This window comes from Leptidea sinapis, chromosome 27 (assembly GCF_905404315.1).
Source record: "Leptidea sinapis chromosome 27, ilLepSina1.1, whole genome shotgun sequence".
NCBI classification, from domain to species: Eukaryota; Metazoa; Arthropoda; class Insecta; order Lepidoptera; family Pieridae; genus Leptidea; species Leptidea sinapis.
Window position 1 is genome coordinate 9,481,607 of NC_066291.1, and position 19,566 is coordinate 9,501,172.

The window sequence follows — 19,566 nt, forward strand, 5'->3', positions numbered from 1 at the left end:
AATAGTCTGCTAACTTAAAGCATTGCTAATTCTCACTCTGTCTTCTTCTATTGACCTAAGTCAGAATGAGAAAAAACACTCCTTAGCGGCTGTTTTAAGTTAGCGGACCATTATGAATAAGGGGGTTAATGTTTATCGATTTAATTAATTAATCAACTTAATAACTACTTCGACTTCACTACGATTTTCTATCATAATAACGCCGCAAATTTAGGCACAATTTAAGCCGGTGCAAGTTGCAGATATATTCGTGGCTAAATATTAACATATTATAATGTTATAGATTTCCTATATATAAAAAAAATTGCATAAATATGTATATATGTTTAGAATATAAATAATTCGGGATAGCGACGGATTATCGCATATTTTTAATATGCAAGGTTTTTGCCACATTGATCAATATTAACAGGACGAATATTATATTTGTGGGAAAGATAGTAACAATTGAATAACCGCTGCCGATTGTTTAGACATTCTAAATCTAAAATATTTCATTTAAAATATTTCTTATGTTATTAACATAAGAAACCGTTTTGAGGAGAATTGGAGCAATAATAACTACTGCGGTACTAAAACTAGTGATGACAACCTCACCAAACATCGATAGATGGTGGGAAACTATTTACAAAAAAAAAATGTACTTTATAACGTTGATTCTTTAAGTATAAATAACACGGAAAACTAACGAAATTAATTCAAAATGCAAAAATACTTCAGTATTTTTTATGAAAATAAGGGACGAGACGAGCAGGATGTTCAGCTGTAACCGCGCTCGTCACCTTGAGACATAAGATGCTATGCTCATTTGCCCGGTAATTTTACTAGCTACGGGGCCCTTCAGACCAAAACACAGTAATGCTTAGACATTACTGTTTCACGGCAGAAATAGGCGCCGTTTTGGTACCCATAATCTAGCCAGCATTCTGTGCAAAGGAGCCTCCCACTGGTTAAAAAAGTTATTAATAGAAATGTTATACGTCAAAATTAGTTCTCTGGACGCTCGCAAGTGGCGCTTCTAATAGGCACAAAAAAATTGGTGTCAAACAAGGAACAGCCTGTCCAGTGGTATTTATACAAGACAGTTTTGAGAGCTAAAAAAAGAGGAATTAAGCTTTGAACTAAAGCTAAATAAAATATGTTTGTGACAAAATGGAAATTCAATAGGAAAATTAAGACAATAGGAAAATTAAGACACTAGGAAAATTATTCAGAGCATTTATTCAAGAGATCCATATGAATAACATCCTAATTTAAATATTATCTAAGTACAATTACAACGAAGTCATTATCATATAACTAAACACATTAATTATAGCATTTATTATAGGCATTATTAGAGGCACTTTTTTTACTATTTTAGTACCTAGCATGTAAAATTTGTACAGTAATATAGCCTTTTTTTTTATTTATTTTATTATAGCATTTATTACATAATAATTATTCAAAGCCGTTATGTCCGTAATATGAAAATAATTAACAAAGAAAACATTAAATATTTATGAATTTTATACAAATTCAGTCCTAATGCTAAAACAAATCACTTACGAAATTCTAACTGTTACTAAATAATTCGGTACAATTAAACCTCCGAATATGTTGAATTAAATTGACAACAAGGACTGTCTTAAGGCAGCGAAGTTTTATTTTATTTATAGAAACCTTAACCTAATAAATCAACATTTCAATCAAAAATTTGTCACAATTGAATTTAGGTGTAGCCAGTTCATTGACACTCTGCCTGTCTGTATCTAACTTTTACACTTTTCTTATTTTTAGTAATTGCATACATAGAAGATATATACCTTACGAAGAGGACATTTGTTTCAGATAACCTTTTAAAAATAATTTTCATATTTGCTAAGTTGACTCTTCATTTAATATATTTAAGTAGGAATTGTACAAAATATTATTGTGTTATGAAATTCAGAAGTATTGTAAAAAAAAGTCCATATTTTTGTATAAATATAGGTTTTAGTATTATAAATGACTTTCTTAGTAATACTTATTGCAATTAAACTTTATTTCAAAAAGAGCCATACTTTCTTGCGCACGCTCTCTCACAAGCATATATTTTCGAAAGGGTAATGTTTTCCGACATTCAATAAATGATTTAAAATCCTAATTTCCACAAAAATATTTGAATTTGATTGAATTGATTTATACACATCCATTTACCTATAACCAGTTGTAATATAAACGGAAATTCATCTATTCATTACAAGAAAAGTCAGAAATTAATTTTAACTATTGATGACTGTGCGATTAAATATGCAGCATTTTATCCAAAAGAATTGTAAAACTAAACTAACTTAGCTAAACCTAACGTTAAACAAAATTTAAATACAAAATATGAAACAGTATTATATGAACATTTAAAAAAATCGACACAGTTAAGTCTTAAACATATTTTAATATTATAAATCGCTAAATTATATTTTTTGAAAAGCATTTTAGGTGCAGTTTAAAAAAACGAGTCACATGTTACAACACAATAGATATTAATAAATTTAACATTAATTATTACCAAATACAATACAAATTTAATAAAACACAAGTAACAAACGCAAGGACATACATATCACATCAAAAATGTCCATATTAATAAGTAACACAAAAAACACAGAGTATAAAATAATATCACGATTAAATTAAATTCCACCTTCGCACGACACTCCACAAATTAGGATATCATCCTCACCATCTGGATGTGTGGCGGTCCTCCACAGTGCGGTTTTCAAGGAGCTTTCTTCCACGTACTACAAAGCTGTGGAATGAGCTTCCTTGTGCGGTGTTTCCGGGACGATACGACATGGGTACCTTCAAAAAAAGCGCGTACACCTTCCTTAAAGGCCGGCAACGCTCTTGTTATTCCTCTGGTGTTGCAAGAGAATGTGGGCGGCGGTGATCACTTAACACCAGGTGACCTGTAAGCTCGTTTGTCCTCCTATTCCATAATAAAAAAAATAAAAAACATTTGCTTATAGCAATACAGTATAACTTAAGTGAAAGTATTCACTATGCGTCAACTTATAACTTAACTTACGGTAATGTAACTTTGGTTTTATAATTCAAGTAATATTTATTTTTCTATTAATACAAGACAAAAATTATACTTGACTGTTATTATGAAACACTTGCCATACCTAATTATTATAATATAGATGATATCCTAAAAAAAATATCAAGTTTGTACTTATTACAAATTACTTATTTCAATAGGAATATAAAAAGCCAGTCACTGTTGAAATTCTTCAAAGCGGCAATCATAGTGTGCATAGACAGTCAAGTTATTATCGACAGAGTACTAAATATTAATATTATTCCAAAAATTAAAAGAGAATAATAATATGCATAAAAAATAGCTGATATTAGATCAACTCAAGATGTCTCAAAAGCGTCACATTTCTACAGTGTTTACAAAAAGTTTGACGGTGACAAATACTAGATGTCCTTTATTTCTTATTATTTTGATCTTATTTAATTTTTCAGTGCGCCATGGGGAAAAAATTTTTCAATAGTTTTGTCAGCATAAATCTATATTCTAATATCATTGGAGATTAAAACAATTGATACGGTTTCATGATAAAATTCTGGCAGTTTATCATTTTTTCAGTGCATTGGTAACAAGACCATTAGCTCAAACCAAAGTACGAAAAATATTTAAATCATTTTTCAATATACTTGATTACTAGTTCCCCGTTCGGTTTATGGGCAAATTCTATATCTACATCTACGTTAGACCGCCATTTTGGTTTTTGGGAAAAACTCTCCTTACATTTATGGTCAAAAAAATTATTTAACTACATCTACGTTAGACCGCCATTTTGGTTGTTGGCAGTAATCATTGTCAGAGGCGTCAACGTATCATCATGAGGGTAGTTGTATATTCCCTGCCAGTATGGCGGACAGTAGCGGCTTGTCAGCGAGTGCGGCGTCTAGTTCTGCTTCGTGCCAGTGAAGACGCACAGGCCTCGCTCGGGCCGAGGCCGCCCTCCGTCCGAGGCGCACGGCTCCGCGACACTCCAGCAGCTCCACGGCGCCACACACCTCGCCCATGTCCAACGGGCAGATGTTGCGTGACTCCGCCACTCTACACATACCACCAAAGACAATGTAAATCTTATATTTTTAAATGAGCAATTCTTGTATATATATATACAAGAATTATATATACTACTAGCTGACCCAGCAAACGCTGTATTGCCGATATTAAAATAACGTTACGTAAAGTAATGTTGATCGTAGATGGGTGAAACTTTGAAGTTTTATGTATTGTTTTGCTGACTCATAATCAAACAAATTAAAAAAAAATTACATTTAGGGGGATGAAAAAATAGATGTTGTCCAATTCTCAGACCTACCCAATATGCAATTTCGCACACCGTGACACGAGAATTTTATATATTAGATATTATAATATATACAAGAAATTTTATGAAAATCATTGTAGCCGTTACCAAGATTCAGATATATATATATATACCAAGATTCCAAGTTACCATATATTGTATAGACAACCTGACAAGATAATGCAGTGTGACCAATTATATTTGTCAATGTATAGTATGTGTTAATATGGTGGTAATTATAAGTATTTTATATAAAAGAGCGCCTTTTTCTGCCGTGAAGCATGTGTAAGCATTAGTGTGTTTCGGTTTAGCTGGTGAAATGACTTGGCAAATGAGACTTAACATCTTATGTCTCAAGGTGAAAAGCGCACATGTAGTGCCACTCAGAATTTATCGGTTTTTCAATAATCCCGAGCGTCACTGCAATGTATATATTATATATAATCTGAATCTTGGAAATGGCTCCAATAATTTTCATAAAATTTAGTATATTCGGGGACGATAAATCGATCTAGCTATGTTTAAATTTTTTAGTTTTAGTTTTATCTTTGTTTTAATGAGAAAGAGCTACAATAACATTAGAATACAAAGGTAAATTTCGCCACTATATACAAGACTTTAATAGCTCAGATAATTGGGTGATCCGGAAAGTAGAAGACGACGGAGGTTCGAATCCAGATGTCAAATTAGTTCTCTTTTTGCTCAAGTTTTGTACATTCTTAAAAATTCTAGTAAGGCTCGGTCGTCCAGATATTACTACGTAATAAGAGGCGTGAGTAAAAGTTGAAATTTAGTTTAGTATGAAACTCGCAGTAAGAAATATTAATTACAATATTATAGCGACGAAGTATAATCCGGCTAAGAAAGCGAACAGTGGCTTAGAAACGTAGTGGATTTAGGCTATCTCCGTTTTTTGCACGATTATAGCCGTCATCTGTTAATCTATCAATGACAGCATATTTCAGTCAATCTCTTTTTCTCTCATCCTTACTACTAGCTTTTATGACTGTTCATTATCAGTACACTTATGAATTTTTAAGCTATTGCATAGCTTCTATCGCGGGCCTTGAGCGTGGAGACCGAATCCAGAAATTCCGTAACGAAAATAACCTAACACTTACTTACTAGATCTATATAGATATTTCGGACGTTCATTACAGTTGCCGTGGAACAGCGGTTATTAAGTATGCTTTTTGTGCAGCAGGTCCCAGGTTCTAGCCTGGGGTACATCTTGATTTTTTTTAATTTCTTAATTTTTTATCACGTTTTTTTAATTTTTATTATTATGAAAAGCATTTTTATTTAGTTTCACCTGCCCCGTTGTCTGTCTGCAATCAAATCTTGCAAGTTAAATTTAACTCACTTCCCGTTTGCTTTTTTTAAAATTAATTTTATCAAAAAAAAAATACTGCATAAATAAAATAACTAAATAGTTATAATTGCATAAGTTAATAAAAAATGCTATGCAATAGGTTTACCGCGGCAGTCCCCGAGTGCCACACGTCTTTTTTAATATATATGTTCCTAAAAGTCGTCACCTTTTGGCACTACCTAAATATTGTTTTTCATTATTATAACACTCGAAATTAGATATTGCTTATAACAAATTCTAGTAGGCTTCATAAGATACATAACAGCTTTAAGGGTAAATGTGTACACTATTATAATATTGTCCCAGTCACTGTTCAGGCATTATCTATAAATAAATGTTAATGTTTTATATAAAAAAATGGCTCTGTAGTCAATCCTACAGCTGAATGTGATCGGACAGCCTGAGTTTATAACAATGTCAGTACAATATTGTATATTTTATTAAAAAGAGCGCAAAAAATGCTGGGAGTTTCTTGCGCCGCTTCTTCTCTCTCAACTTTGACTCAGAGAGCCATTTGTTTCAGAAGCAGTGGTAGTGTTAGAAATGACATCAAAAAGAATTCTAAAGGAATAAATTTTGAGAAAATAAATGCATTTAGTCTTATTTCCTTGAATATAATACAGATTAAAGGTAGTATTGTGGGAAAGAAATTTACTTACTTTTTATAAGTATCATACAGTTTTCCCATGAGAATTTCCCTATTTTTTCCTTTCTTGAGCATTAATAACAAGCTGCATAGTATTAACTTCTGCTGCATTGGCATGCCTTCTTCAACACAAGTGTCTATTTTTGTTGAATCCCCATAAACACTGTTCAGAATTTCTAGTACTTGTTTTAATTCCACTGTTACATTAGAGTCCTTCATGATGGAGTCAAGAGATTTAGTTTTAGAAAACTTAGTTCGTTCCGCCAGCTCAATAACTCTATATCCAATGTTCAGAGCTCTCCTCATATCTCCTGACACAGCAGCTATCTTAGCTGTAACACAATTTTACAATTACAATTTAATCTTTAAAGGTTTTTTTTATGGGACGAGACGAGCAGGTCGTTCAGCTGATGGTAATTGATACTTCCTGCCCATTACAATGCAGTGCCACTCAGGATTCTTGAGAAAACCAAAAATTCTTAACGACACTACAATTGCGGTCGGCACTTTGAAACATAAGATGTTAAGGCTTATTTGACCAGTAATTTCAATAGCTATGACACCCTTCAGACCGAAACACAGTAATGTTTACACATTACTGCTGTAGAAAGGAGCCTCCCAATTGGTGCAGAAATAGGCGCCGTTGTGGTACACATAATCTAGCCTGTGTCCTCTTTTCATATTATCAACACTAATATTATAAAGATTTGTTACTACTCTGTTGGATTTGAGTAGATGTTATTATATATGATCACTGGATTGGTGAGGAATATTAATTATGTTTTTTTTTATGGAAAAGGAGGACAAACGAGCGTACGGGTCACATGGTGTTAAGTGATCACCGCCGCCAGTATTCTCTTTCAACACCAGAGGAATCACAGGAGCGTTGCCGGCCTTCAAGCACGGTGTACGCGCTTTTTTTGAAGGTACCCATGTAGTGTCGTCCCGGAAACACCGCTCAAGGAAGTTCATTCCACAGCTTTGTAGTACGTGGAAGAAAGCTCCTTGAAAACCGCACTATGGAGAACCACCACACATCATCTGGTGGGGATGATAACCTAACTTGTGGCGTGTCGTTCGAAGGTGGAATACGGCGGCAGGAATCAGGTGAATCAGCTCTTCGGAACACTCCCCATGATAAATGCGGTACAGGACACACAATGAAGTGATGTCTCTACGCAACCGCACTCTGTATATTTAGTGTTTTCGTTGGTTCGGTCAATATATCATTGTTTCCATTGAAATAATTGTGTTCACCCATATTGAATGCCAGCAACACTCTTGTGATTCCTCCAGTGTTATATTAGAGCATGGGCAGAATCACTCACCATAAGGTGATCCTCAATACTCTTTTGCCTTCTTCAGAATTGTATATTATATACAGTAACCGCACGAGTTAAATGCAGAGCTCAGGAATTCGATAGTGCTGGGAACTAATTATAATTGATGACCATAATCATGAGTTTGTCGATAGATTTAAACAATGCCAGTTTACCATTTTAACCTAATAATATTATCGAAAATTTTTGTTCTGCCTTTCTTCAACTGCCTTTCTTTTTTTAATTACTCATTTTTTTTGGAAAGGACCTTGATGGACTTTGATCAGTTATTATTAAAAACAAAATAAAAATTTAGAATCTCAAATCTCACTATTAATTACTATAGTTACCTGCTAGCATTTGTAATGCAACTGGTGAGAAGATATTGGTTTTGTCTTCATCAGCAAGTACATTAGTAAAAATATTGATAATTTGCTGCTTGGTGTATGGCGCAAAGTGTAATGTTGATGGTGTCAAGGCACACCTAGATTGAAGACGCGGTAAAGTCCTCTCTGTGAGATCCAATGCATTGGCAATGCCAACTAGTACTATTCCAGACTGTGGCAGTGACGGCCATTCAAATATTGTGTATAAAACAGATTGGTGTTTACTGACTAGTTGATCAATTTCATCCAGCACCAGGAGTCTGTAAGAATAATTTACACATTGTACAGCTTCAAATGTCTGATAGAATAGAAAAAAAATATATAAATCTAAATAAGGTACTTGAAATTGTTTATTTATATGTTTTTTGATGTTGCATGCTGTAATTAAACAGAGTTTGGCTGCTTATGTATTTTCGTATATGTTCAACACCTGTACATTAGGAGTAATAATATGCTCGCCCGCAGGTTTGCATGTTAGCATGTTAAAGCGATATTATTCAAAGCATTCTGCCAGTCTTTTTACTCGAGAAGCTTGTGGGTGTCATATTCGCGTAGGGCTTATAGCGTTCTACGTGTCACATATAATAATGCTTTTAGGAGGCTGTTAGGGCTGCCGTGGCGTTGTAGCGTTTTGGAATGTTTGCTGAGTCATGTGTGGACGGTTTCCATGCCATAATGCGCAAAAAAGCTGTCTTCATGTTGCAGCGTCTACGTGTAAGCAGTAACAGCATCCTAAAGATGATTGCTGCCAGAGCTGACTGTTCCTTCCAGAAACACTGGATACAGTTAGGTCTAAGTTTATAAATATATTTCACTAATAATACTAACGTAGTTCATAATAAATATTGTTACTAATACATTTACTAATATATATGGAGATGTCTCTGAAATAAATAAATAAATTACCCAAATTCACAATAAAGAAAATTGAATTGAAAAATTACAAATATGTATGTTCTAAAAATGTCTCCTCACAGGTGACTTATAACCACCAACATGTATGTAGTGTTTTTGAATAAATTAGAATGGCAGACACAGTACGATACATTTCATTTGTAGGTAAGTATTTTCTAATTAATTAAATTATTTTTAATAAAATTTAATTAGCAAACATTTTTCATATGTATTCATTTACATGTATTGCCATCATTTTGCACAATATTTGCTGCACAAGACCCTCAATATCTTGAGTGTTGAAGGGTACATAGAAATCTCATGTATTTAATTTCGATAACCTCATTATTTAAATTTGTATGATAAAAAAATAAATATTCTATATCGATTAGTAGACTATTTATAATAAACTTTTATTTATAACTATAAAGGAGTAATTTAATAGATTGTTTCGTGAGTAAGAGATAGATGAAACAATGATATTTCTTAAGCACCTGGGTATTGAAATACACTTGTTGTTCAAAATTGTAAACAAATTTAAATCTTAATTATATTAATTAGTGTGTTAATGTGAATGTAAATTTATTAAGTAGTCATTTTTAAACAGTATCTTTTGCTCTTTAAGTTTCACTTAACAACCAAGAGCTTTTGTCATTCAGGTAATCATTTACAGTGTAACAGTATAATTAATAAGTCTTTTCAATTAAAATGTTCTTAGTATTTCAGATAGTGTTATAGATATTAGGTCCTTACATATGAAATTGGCGTATTTCGTACTGGCCACTTTAATCACGATGTTCTCCTCTTTGGTAAGGAATTCCAAATTCAAATTTGTACAGCTATTTACTCATGTATTTGTGCTTCGATGGCCGTCATTCATTTGTTTTTTTCTGTTTGCGTCACTCATTTTACAAAATGGAAAACTTAAAGTATCGCATTATTTACGAGTACGAGTTCCGCCGTGGTGTACTAGTGCTGCGGAAACGACTCGAAGGGCGAATGATGTGTATGGCAGTCATGTTGCAAAAGAAAACACAGTTCGTTTTTGGTTCCAACGTTTTCGTTCTGGAAATTTCGACCTGCAGAACAAGCCACGTGGACGACCTGAGACCCAAGCTGATAATGAAGTATTGAAGGGTATTGTGGAAGCGGATCCATCGCAAACCACGTCCGAGTTAGCTGCAGGCTGCGGTGTTAGTGATAAAACTGTTTTAATTCACTTGAAGCAAATTGAGAAGATTAAAAAGCTTGAAAGGTGGGTACCTCACGAATTGACTGAAGCAAACCGGCAAACGCGCGTCGACTGCTGCGTTACATTACTAAACCGGCACAATAATGAAGGTATTTTAAACCGAATGAACCTGTGATGAAAAATGGATTCTTTACGATAATCGGAAGCGCTCAGCGCAATGGTTGGATCCTGACCAACCAGCCAAATCTTTGACAAGACATTTGACAGACCTTGCTCCAACAGATTACCATTTTTTTCGAAATTTGGACAACTTCTTGCAAGGGAAAAAATTTAACTCTGATGGAGCAGTCCAAATCGCCTTCACAGATTTTATTGATTCCCGTCCGACTGGTTTTTTTAGTAAAGGGATCAATGAACTACCTATGAGATGGGAAAAGTGCATAGAAAACAATGGTTCATACTTTGATTAATAAATATATTTTATTTAAAAACATTCAACTTTTTGTTCCTCCCATACAAAACGCCAATTTCATATGTAAGGACTTAATATATTTTCATTCATACAATCATTCCTTTCTAAGTTATTGCCAGGGTAACACTCACATCTTTGAAATTAAATGAATAATGTAAACCATGTATATCCACATCATAATCTATGTGTGTGTTTCATTGAGATCCATTCAGCTGTTTTGGTGTGATTAAGTAACAAACATAAAAACATGCAAACTTGCACAAAAGCTATTAATAAACACCTAACATATAAATAGTGTGTTAGCTCATTATTTAATTAATTCATATTTTTTTTCCATTAATAATTAAAACTATACTATTTTGATAGGTACTTACATCATCTTATGATTATTTTTAAATAATTTGTGTATTGCCCCAAGGCATGCTTTCTCAGAAGTGCCACTTGTAGGCAACTGCAGTTCACTACAGATTCTGTTATAAATACTAGCTGCTGATTTCAACATTGTACAATTTATGTAGACTTGTCGATATCCTTTTTGTATCTAAAATTTTATTTTAAACTTATTGATTATAATATGGTTTCTAACAAAATGGATGGTAAGGCACTCTACAATCTGGTCTACAAGATTTATTCGGCTCAAGCTTCTAATGTGATATATTACATAATGCTCAAAAACTATCGCAATCACATACATAGATGTTCTTTTGATATACATACAGAAGCATAGACAGCAGATAGTAGATAATTTTTAAGAATTCATAGTATAATGAGATATGTTCTCAAACTCAACATGGAATAGGAGGACAAACGAGTGTACAGGCACCTGGTGTTAAGTGATCACCGCCGCCCACATTCTCTTGCAACACCAGAGGAATCACAAGAGGTGTACGCGCTTTTTTTAGAGTACCCATGTCGTATCTTCCCGGAAACACCGCACAAGGGAAGTCATTCTACAGCTTAGTAGTATGAGGAAGAAAGCTCCTTGAAAACCACACTGTGGAGTGGATGACACACATCCAGATGGTGGGGATGAAATCCTAATTTGTGGCGTGTCATGCGAAGGTGGACTCAAGATGAAATGTCTTGTCTGCTGAAACTGCACCAGAACTAGAACACAACAATGCAAGTACTATTGCTACTTAATGTAACTTACTGTTAGCCAAAGAGCTATTAATACTAATGTATAGAGAAGCTCACCAAAGCACTTACATTCTCATATTTTAAATGTGACAAATGTGTCACATTTGAACATAAGTAAGTTTATAATAAACCAAATAGTATAATTTATAAACACAGAGCTAGAATGCTTAAATAGTATATTTGGGACAAAATTATTTTGGATGGTGCAGCATTTTAATTCCTGTTGTGCTTTTATGATATTACTGCCTATTTATTCACTTATACATCAAATAAAATTACTTGTTTGACAATTGAATTGTTATTAATATCCCAGGTTCAAACTTTAACTTGAATTCTCATATTGACCTCAAATCTAGAGGGTAGCCCTTATGTTATATATTGATGCTGATAGCTATACTATTTTATTTACCTTTGGCAATTGCAATATATATGATAAACATGCAGTTTTTCCAGTTCCAGGCTGTCCCGAAATATATAATGAAGCAGATTCCGCCTTCTCAAGATGTTCAGTTAAAAATGATTCAAGAAATTGTATTTCATCCTCTCTGCAGGTCAATGGAATTAGTGCTTTGGAGTTAGTGTCTCTGATGAAAATGAAAAATAATAAAAAAATCTGTTGAAAACATGTGTTGTGTAATATATTAATTTATGTAATGTTATCTAATAAAATAGTAAAGTTCTAATGAATAACTTCAAGTTTAGTTCGTACTTACCCATTTTTAATGTGTTCCCCATTAAATGAATTTTCTTTTTTTTGCTTAGCTGGTGGACAGTGATCTGAAATAACAGCAGTGGTTTTCTTTTAATACAAAAACAACAAAATAAAAATTATTAACATAGGTAATATTATACCAACCCACAGCAGATGCACTCAATTTATTACTGTCATCTATATTTTCCTTGGCCACTTTAATACTAGGATGAGTCCTCTTCCGCGATTTAAAATCAATTCTAGTTTGTAGTCTTGACATTTTAAACAACTAAAGCTGGCTCTAAAATAAAAACATGCATTATAAAGTAACCTAACACGACTTTTAAAGTGGTCATTTATATAACGACATTAGAAAATGTTATAAATAAAAATAATACAATTACCCACTTTGCAGTTTCCTAACTTGCACACCGGCACGTATGCAAAGACTGTATTATTGTTTTGTAACTTATACCTAGTACTACCCAGAGTTTTGCATTTAGCTCACAATTTATAAAAGATTGCACTTGTGCTTGCTTGTCTTGATATAAAATCATGCAGGAGAGTTAAATACTATAATATGTACGTGTCATTCTATTTATCTATTATAAAAATGTAAATTGAAAGCTAATCAATAATTATATACACAATTTGCCACCGTCTGCATTTTGTTTAATGTTGAGATTAAATTGGCGCGAAAGAAAATCCACAACAAAGAATATATAACAATCATAAGCCAAATAAATAGCCATTTCTGGGATGATGTATCAACTGGATATGCCATGCCCTTATACGCAGGCAGGTGTAAATCTACTACTTTACTGAACGTTTTGCTTCATAGTTTGATATTGAATAATGAATCTAAAGTAATAACTATTAGTCTTTATTAAGGTTCGGTATTTATTTATCTGGACTTTATGCACATGTATAAAGTGTAGATATTAAGCATCTAACATTATGAAAGTACGGTCACCAACGCGTGAAATCTCTGTTCATCGTCAATTTTGTAGGTGTCTTTCTGCATGAATATCTCAGATTATTAATTACTATGAAGTCTGTAAATTTTAGTTTTTGAAAAGAAAGAACAAATAAAGTTTATTATAAAACCATAAACTTTTGTCAAAGGAAAGGTCTGTGTAAAATAAAATAAAAACACAAATCAAGTAATTTGTACTTATTATTAGATTGTTTCAATAGCTTTCAGATAAATTCACTGAAATCTCCCAAACTATAAACATTCTTTTGCTAGTTGCTACACGTAAAATAATACGCATATGTACACTTTCGCATGTCAAATCGCCCGCATTCAAGTGATATTCAAGATTAAGAGTGAAAATTGATATGAAATTTTTTTTTTGTACGTCGCTTTTTAAAGGCTACAAGTGCAGATTGACTGCTATCATAAATCACGTATTTTTTTCATCGTAGAAATCATCGTCATTGCTAACGAAAGACCTAGCGATTATAAAATTGGGTATGTGAGCGCGTTGGAAAGAGAAAAGTAATGTTCTAACGCATCAGCGTTACTAGAAAAAAATTGTTATAAAGAATTAAAAAAAATCATAAATAATAAACTTAGAACTGTCTGGTTGACGTATACGTAACTGGCATTTGGCTGAGCCTGAGACCATAGTGTAAATTGAAATATTTGTTCTGTCGCTTTATTAATTATTTATTATTTTCTAGGTATTGCTTTTAAATATTTTTGTGATATTAACCTTTTAATTCGTGACTTTATAACATTATAAGTGGGATCAAAAGCAAATACGCACTTCACAATGCTATGTTCGTAAATTTAAAAAACTTAGTTCGAACTGTGACACTACAAAACTGTTTACATTGAAATGTGAAAATGGTTACATCTAATCAACAGCCGGACAAAAAAGTTGCGAAAATGACTGCCCAAAGCAACTCAGCTGTTGTACCCCATAGAACTTTACTTGGTGAAGTGAATGAACACATTACTTGTCCATTATGTCACGGGTACTACATCGACGCCATTACAATAGTCGAATGTTTGCACTCTTTTTGTAGAAGTTGCATTATAAAACATCTTCAAGAGAAAAAGTATTGTCCTGTATGTGAAATGATGATCAATGCGGCAAAACCAAATATAAAGCTGGATAAAGCCTTACAAGATATTGTTTATAAATTAGTGCCGGGACTGTTTCAAAGAGAAATGGAACGTCGTCAACAATTCTATTCTTCTCGGCCAGGCCCAGCAGCTTCGGCCACCCCCGAACAAAGGGGAGAAGATACTGAAAGGATTATTTTCAGCCCAGAAGATGTTATATCCTTTTCATTAGAGTATTCAGATGTGACTGATACTGACAGCATATCCAGTAAGTCTTCAGATAGTAATGAGGCACAATCAACTCCTACAACTAATAGGAGATACTTGCAGTGCCCAGCAGTGGTTAATATTAGTCATTTGAAAAAATTCTTGAGTATGAAGTTTGACATAGAGAGTAGTCAGTTTGCTATTGATATTCTATATAAAAGAGTACCTTTGCCAGACTACTACACATTAATGGATATTGCATACATTTATAACTGGAAACGAAATGAACCCATGAGGTTCTTTTATCAGATTATTGACTATGTTGCAATCAGAAATAGGCTGTTTGATAATAATAGAAAGAGTTCTACTCCTTTAGAAAAGAAACCAATATCTGTGACAGAGCAGCCCCATTCCAATAGTCCAGTACCTCATTGCAATGATCAGAGCTCTGAAACATCTTCTGGGACAGATAGCCCTTTACTAGATGAAATTAGATGTAAGAAAAATAATGTTGAAGTGAAGAATAATGAACTGTTAAGTATAAATGAAGACAGTGATCCTGTTTCACCTAACAGCAGAAGTGATTCACCAACAAAGAAAGTTGAAGATGAAGTTAAAAAGTCACAATTTTTGAATTCATTTGAACTAACAGCTAAGAATGCAACATCGAAAACATCACCTAGTAAAATTCCCTTAATAAATGAAAATTTTACATCACCTGATAAAACTGCAACAACTTCAGGAAACAGTAAACCTATCAAAGTTGATGAGCCTCTCAAGAGAAAGCCACAAACAGTTCCAAATGTGTCGGAAGTCAAAAAAGTGAAAGTTGAACCAGACAAAGTAAAAGTTCCTGTCTCACAAAGTCCTACCTCCACTTCTGGTTCTAAATCAGACAGTGAAAGCAATATATCTGTAGTTTCTGCAAAACCACCTGAAGATATTTTACAAACAAAGTCCCAGGCCTCAACCAATAGTGTTGTTCCCACACAAATCCAAAAGGAATTGAAACCACAAACTGCTATTAAGCAGCAGCCAAATAATTCTGGTCAAAAAAGACATTTAACTGAAAACCCCACAACCCTGGTATCAAAGAGAAAACAAAGTGATCTAACACCATCACAATCAAATCCTATACCCAAAACAGTGTCCCCTCTAAAGTTACTGTTGTCTAAAACTGATATGCCTGTAATACCTGTAACTAAAACAGTTGAATCACCCAAGGTATCCACAAAAAAGCTCCCTGATCTAAGACCTAGTGTTTCTGGAAGTACTTCATCTCAAAAAGGAAATAATGCTGGAAAGGTAAGAATGGATCTGCTAGCTAATAATAGTGATCCAACTATAGATAGGAGCAAAATATTGTCTCAGGTAAAAACATCTTTATCTAATCCACCGCCTACTGGACCAAATACTGGGGATAATTTAAAATCTTTATTTGATTCATGCAAAATTAACATACCATCTTCTTTATCAATAACTTTGACGGATCAAAAAAGTCCCTCAGACTTAGGAAATACTGACCAAAAAAAGAATTTAATAAATAAGAATCTCAATAATGTTAATAACACTTCCAATAAGGTACCATGTCCACCTGTTCACAACTATATAGAAATTAAAAAGATTCCTGATTTGGATTCTAAGAAAGCAGCAAAGTCTGAAGGCAATGTTGACCCAAAGACTAATAAAGTAGATAATAATATTACACAAACTAAAGCTCCAAGTAAAGGTAATGAAGGTTCGGCTAAAGGGCCTGTACCAAATCTAAAACCAATAGCAGATACCAAGTTAGGGAAACAAAGTGGAAACTTTTCATCACCAATAACATTTCAGCAAACATTTGAGCAACAGCTTCATTCTTTGCAGTCTGACACAAAATCAAAACTGCCCAAAAATAAGAGTCAGGTCCCAAAACTAGTACCAGCTACACCAAAGTCATTAAGTACAGCAAATAAATTTAATAATCCTCATGTTAAAATAACACCAAGTGGTCCTCCAAGTGAAAAGTCTACGACTGCACTGGACTTGTCAACACCTCATTCAGTACAAAACCAATTGGGCCAAACAAAAGCATTTGAGACAATGCAGTCTATTGTAAACTTGGCTAATAAACAAAATCTACAATCAAAAATACCTATAGTTATTTCACAAAGCAATGTATTTCCTAGTACATCTAGCAGACCAGTGCTATCTTCATCACCTTTAAGAATTCCAAATAGTAATATTCATATGAAACAAGAAAAGATTAACCCTCCTGTTTCCCAAATAAATAGTATGAAACAGGATGTGCCAAAACACATCAATCCCATAAGATCCTCAAGTCAAGTTCTAAATACTTCTGTGGGTAACCCATCCCCAAATTTACAAAGTAGTCCTCAGACACCCGGAATGTCAACACAGCCATCTCCAAGATCACTTCGTTCACCAAGTTCATCACCTAAACTTGTAATAGCTGAAGAAAAACAAACAATCAATACATCATCTGAACAAAATCAGGGGAGCCCAGTTGTTAATAATACACCCCATAGCACATTAAAGTCAGATTCACCAAAGGAGACTCCAACATTATTGAAACCAAACTTAAAAACATTAAAACCACTGATTCCTCCAAGTAAACTCTCTGGCATTCGACAACCTATTACACCAACTCATCACCTAGCTCCAACAATGGCATCACAATCAGATTACCTCAAACCAGTGGAATATCTTTCACAACCTCAGTTAATTTCGGCTCATCATGCTTTATTGAGACACCAAATGGAAATACAAAGCGCTTGGCTTAAAGCACAAAGGTTTGATTATATTAAAAATATGCCCAATATGGCACAAGGCTCAAATGATTTTGGTGAAAAAGATAAACAGTGAAAATATAATAAAATTATAATTTTATATGAAACTAGCGAACCTGACACATTATTCTGTAAATAATAAAAATATACTGTTTTTTTATGAATTTGTCAATAATATTAATTCATGACATCAAAAATTATTTTGTAAATATGCTCCTTGTTGTTATAATGATATTGTTTCACAGTAGAACTGTCAAACCATGCATCAATAAATTGTCTCATAGAAAATATGTCCAAACAAAACAAATATTGGAAATAAAAATAATTATGGGTCCCAAATTGTAATCCTAAAAATCCTCTCTCTCAAGTTGGACTAAACTGCACTCCATAAAGTAATCCCCATTAAAATCTGTTCATTAGTTTAGGAGTTCACTGGAAACAAACATCAGGACACTGAATTTATATATATTAAGATTGTGTTATGCATTATCTAATTGATGAAGTGTTTTAAATATCATCTTATATAGTTGTAAAATTAATAATAAATGATAATAAAATTAGCATTAAGTGCAAATAAGCATTTATATACAAAACTGTACAATAAAATAAAATAAAATCTTGTGAACACATAGTTTTAAACCAATTTAAAATAAAATATTAAAAATGATTGTTTAAATCATGTTTTCACACAGACATACTATTATTTATTTTACATTGATTGTATATTTTTAAATCTAACAAAATAATATTCAACCAGGCCTAATCAATACCTATTTATGAATATTTTTATTAGTATTTTAGTATTTATTGCTTTCTTTTTTAATTTTAAAAAATTACCACATCTTCCTTATTTTATTGTTTTATTTTTAAAACCCTTGTGGATGTGAATTTCAAATTATGTTTAATGATTTTATAGTTAGGGAGTTCATATGTGAGAAAACCTGTTTTTTACAAGTTTATATTGTTAAGATAAATTCTAGAACCTATATCTACAGTCTATTTTTTTAAAGACATACTTTGTATAAGTTATAGTAAGAGTTATAAACTGGTAACACAAAACTGCTAAAATGTTTCAATTATTCGTTCATAAAAGACAACAATACAGTTGGAAACTTTGTTGACCATACGTCAAAGATGATCAACAAGTAAAGCATTTAATGATTTTATTGTTGAGATAAAAGCTTGTGTGTGTGTATTATTTGGATGTAATTCCAGAAAAAAATTCCAAACCAAAATCATGTCAAAATTGAGTTAAGAAACAAAACTGGGCATGTGATTCATATTAACAGACTGACAAAAAATGCCAGCCCTACTGTCACTCTTGAAATGACATCATGACTTAGTAGGCCCAGCCCACATATATGGAATACCCTAATATTTTATTAAACTTTAAACAAATTTCCTTAAAATGTGATGCTTGTGGCTTGGAATGTTTTTCAGGAACTATGTTCATTTATAGTTATTATTTTAAGCAAGGGTGTGAAATAATTGTAAATAAAGTTGTATGTAAAATTGGCATGTTTATTATTATTAATCAAAAGTCTGTCCAAAAAGCTGACTTTATTGGTACCTATGATAATAGAATTTTATTATGCAGTTTTTATAATCTTTAAGTACATAACATATTAGGGGTTAAAGAATGAAATTGCCGATTTGTACTGAAAAATTGAAACTCGTTCTTTTTAATTTAACATCTTATCATAATCAAAATATAAAAAAAAAATATTGAAGTAGGCGTTACTTTGCGGAAATCCATAATTATACAAATGATTCAAGTTTTCTTTAGTGTTAATTCCGCCAATATTTGTTTTTAAACAATTCGACACGGTTTCTCCTGTACACGAGGCATCCTCAGGACGTGTTGTCTCGCCAAAATCTGGCACCCAGATAAAACAAATATTGGCGGAATTAACACTAAAGAAAACTTAAATCATTTGTATAATCAAAATAATTATCATTATTATCTATACATAAGATTTGTTTTGATTAAATAAACATCTATACATTGCTGCTATCTAATAGGAAGGTCATT

At 32.8% G+C, this 19,566-nt stretch overlaps 2 protein-coding genes across 3 annotated transcripts; one reads left to right on the top strand and one right to left on the bottom strand.

Annotated features, from left to right (window-relative positions):
* Positions 1–1,204: 1,204 nt before the first annotated feature.
* On the bottom strand, positions 1,205–13,147 carry LOC126972674 (cell division control protein 6 homolog). 2 transcript variants are annotated; one of them, XM_050819560.1, is made up of 8 exons: positions 12,873–13,147; positions 12,630–12,765; positions 12,487–12,550; positions 12,183–12,357; positions 11,008–11,174; positions 8,040–8,335; positions 6,384–6,702; positions 1,205–4,093 (listed from the first exon to the last, which is right to left on the bottom strand). In XM_050819560.1, exons 2-8 carry the CDS (start codon positions 12,742–12,744, stop codon positions 3,871–3,873), a joined length of 1,359 nt encoding a protein of 452 aa, XP_050675517.1. In that variant the 5' UTR covers positions 12,745–12,765; positions 12,873–13,147; the 3' UTR covers positions 1,205–3,870. The 2 variants fall into 2 exon arrangements, with proteins under 2 accessions (XP_050675517.1, XP_050675518.1); XM_050819561.1 differs by having other exon boundaries at positions 12,869–13,147.
* Positions 13,148–14,090: 943 nt separating this feature from the next.
* Positions 14,091–19,046, top strand: LOC126972666 (polycomb group protein Psc-like). Its single transcript, XM_050819547.1, has one exon. It carries the CDS (start codon positions 14,317–14,319, stop codon positions 17,608–17,610), a length of 3,294 nt encoding a protein of 1,097 aa, XP_050675504.1. The 5' UTR covers positions 14,091–14,316; the 3' UTR covers positions 17,611–19,046.
* Positions 19,047–19,566: the final 520 nt, after the last annotated feature.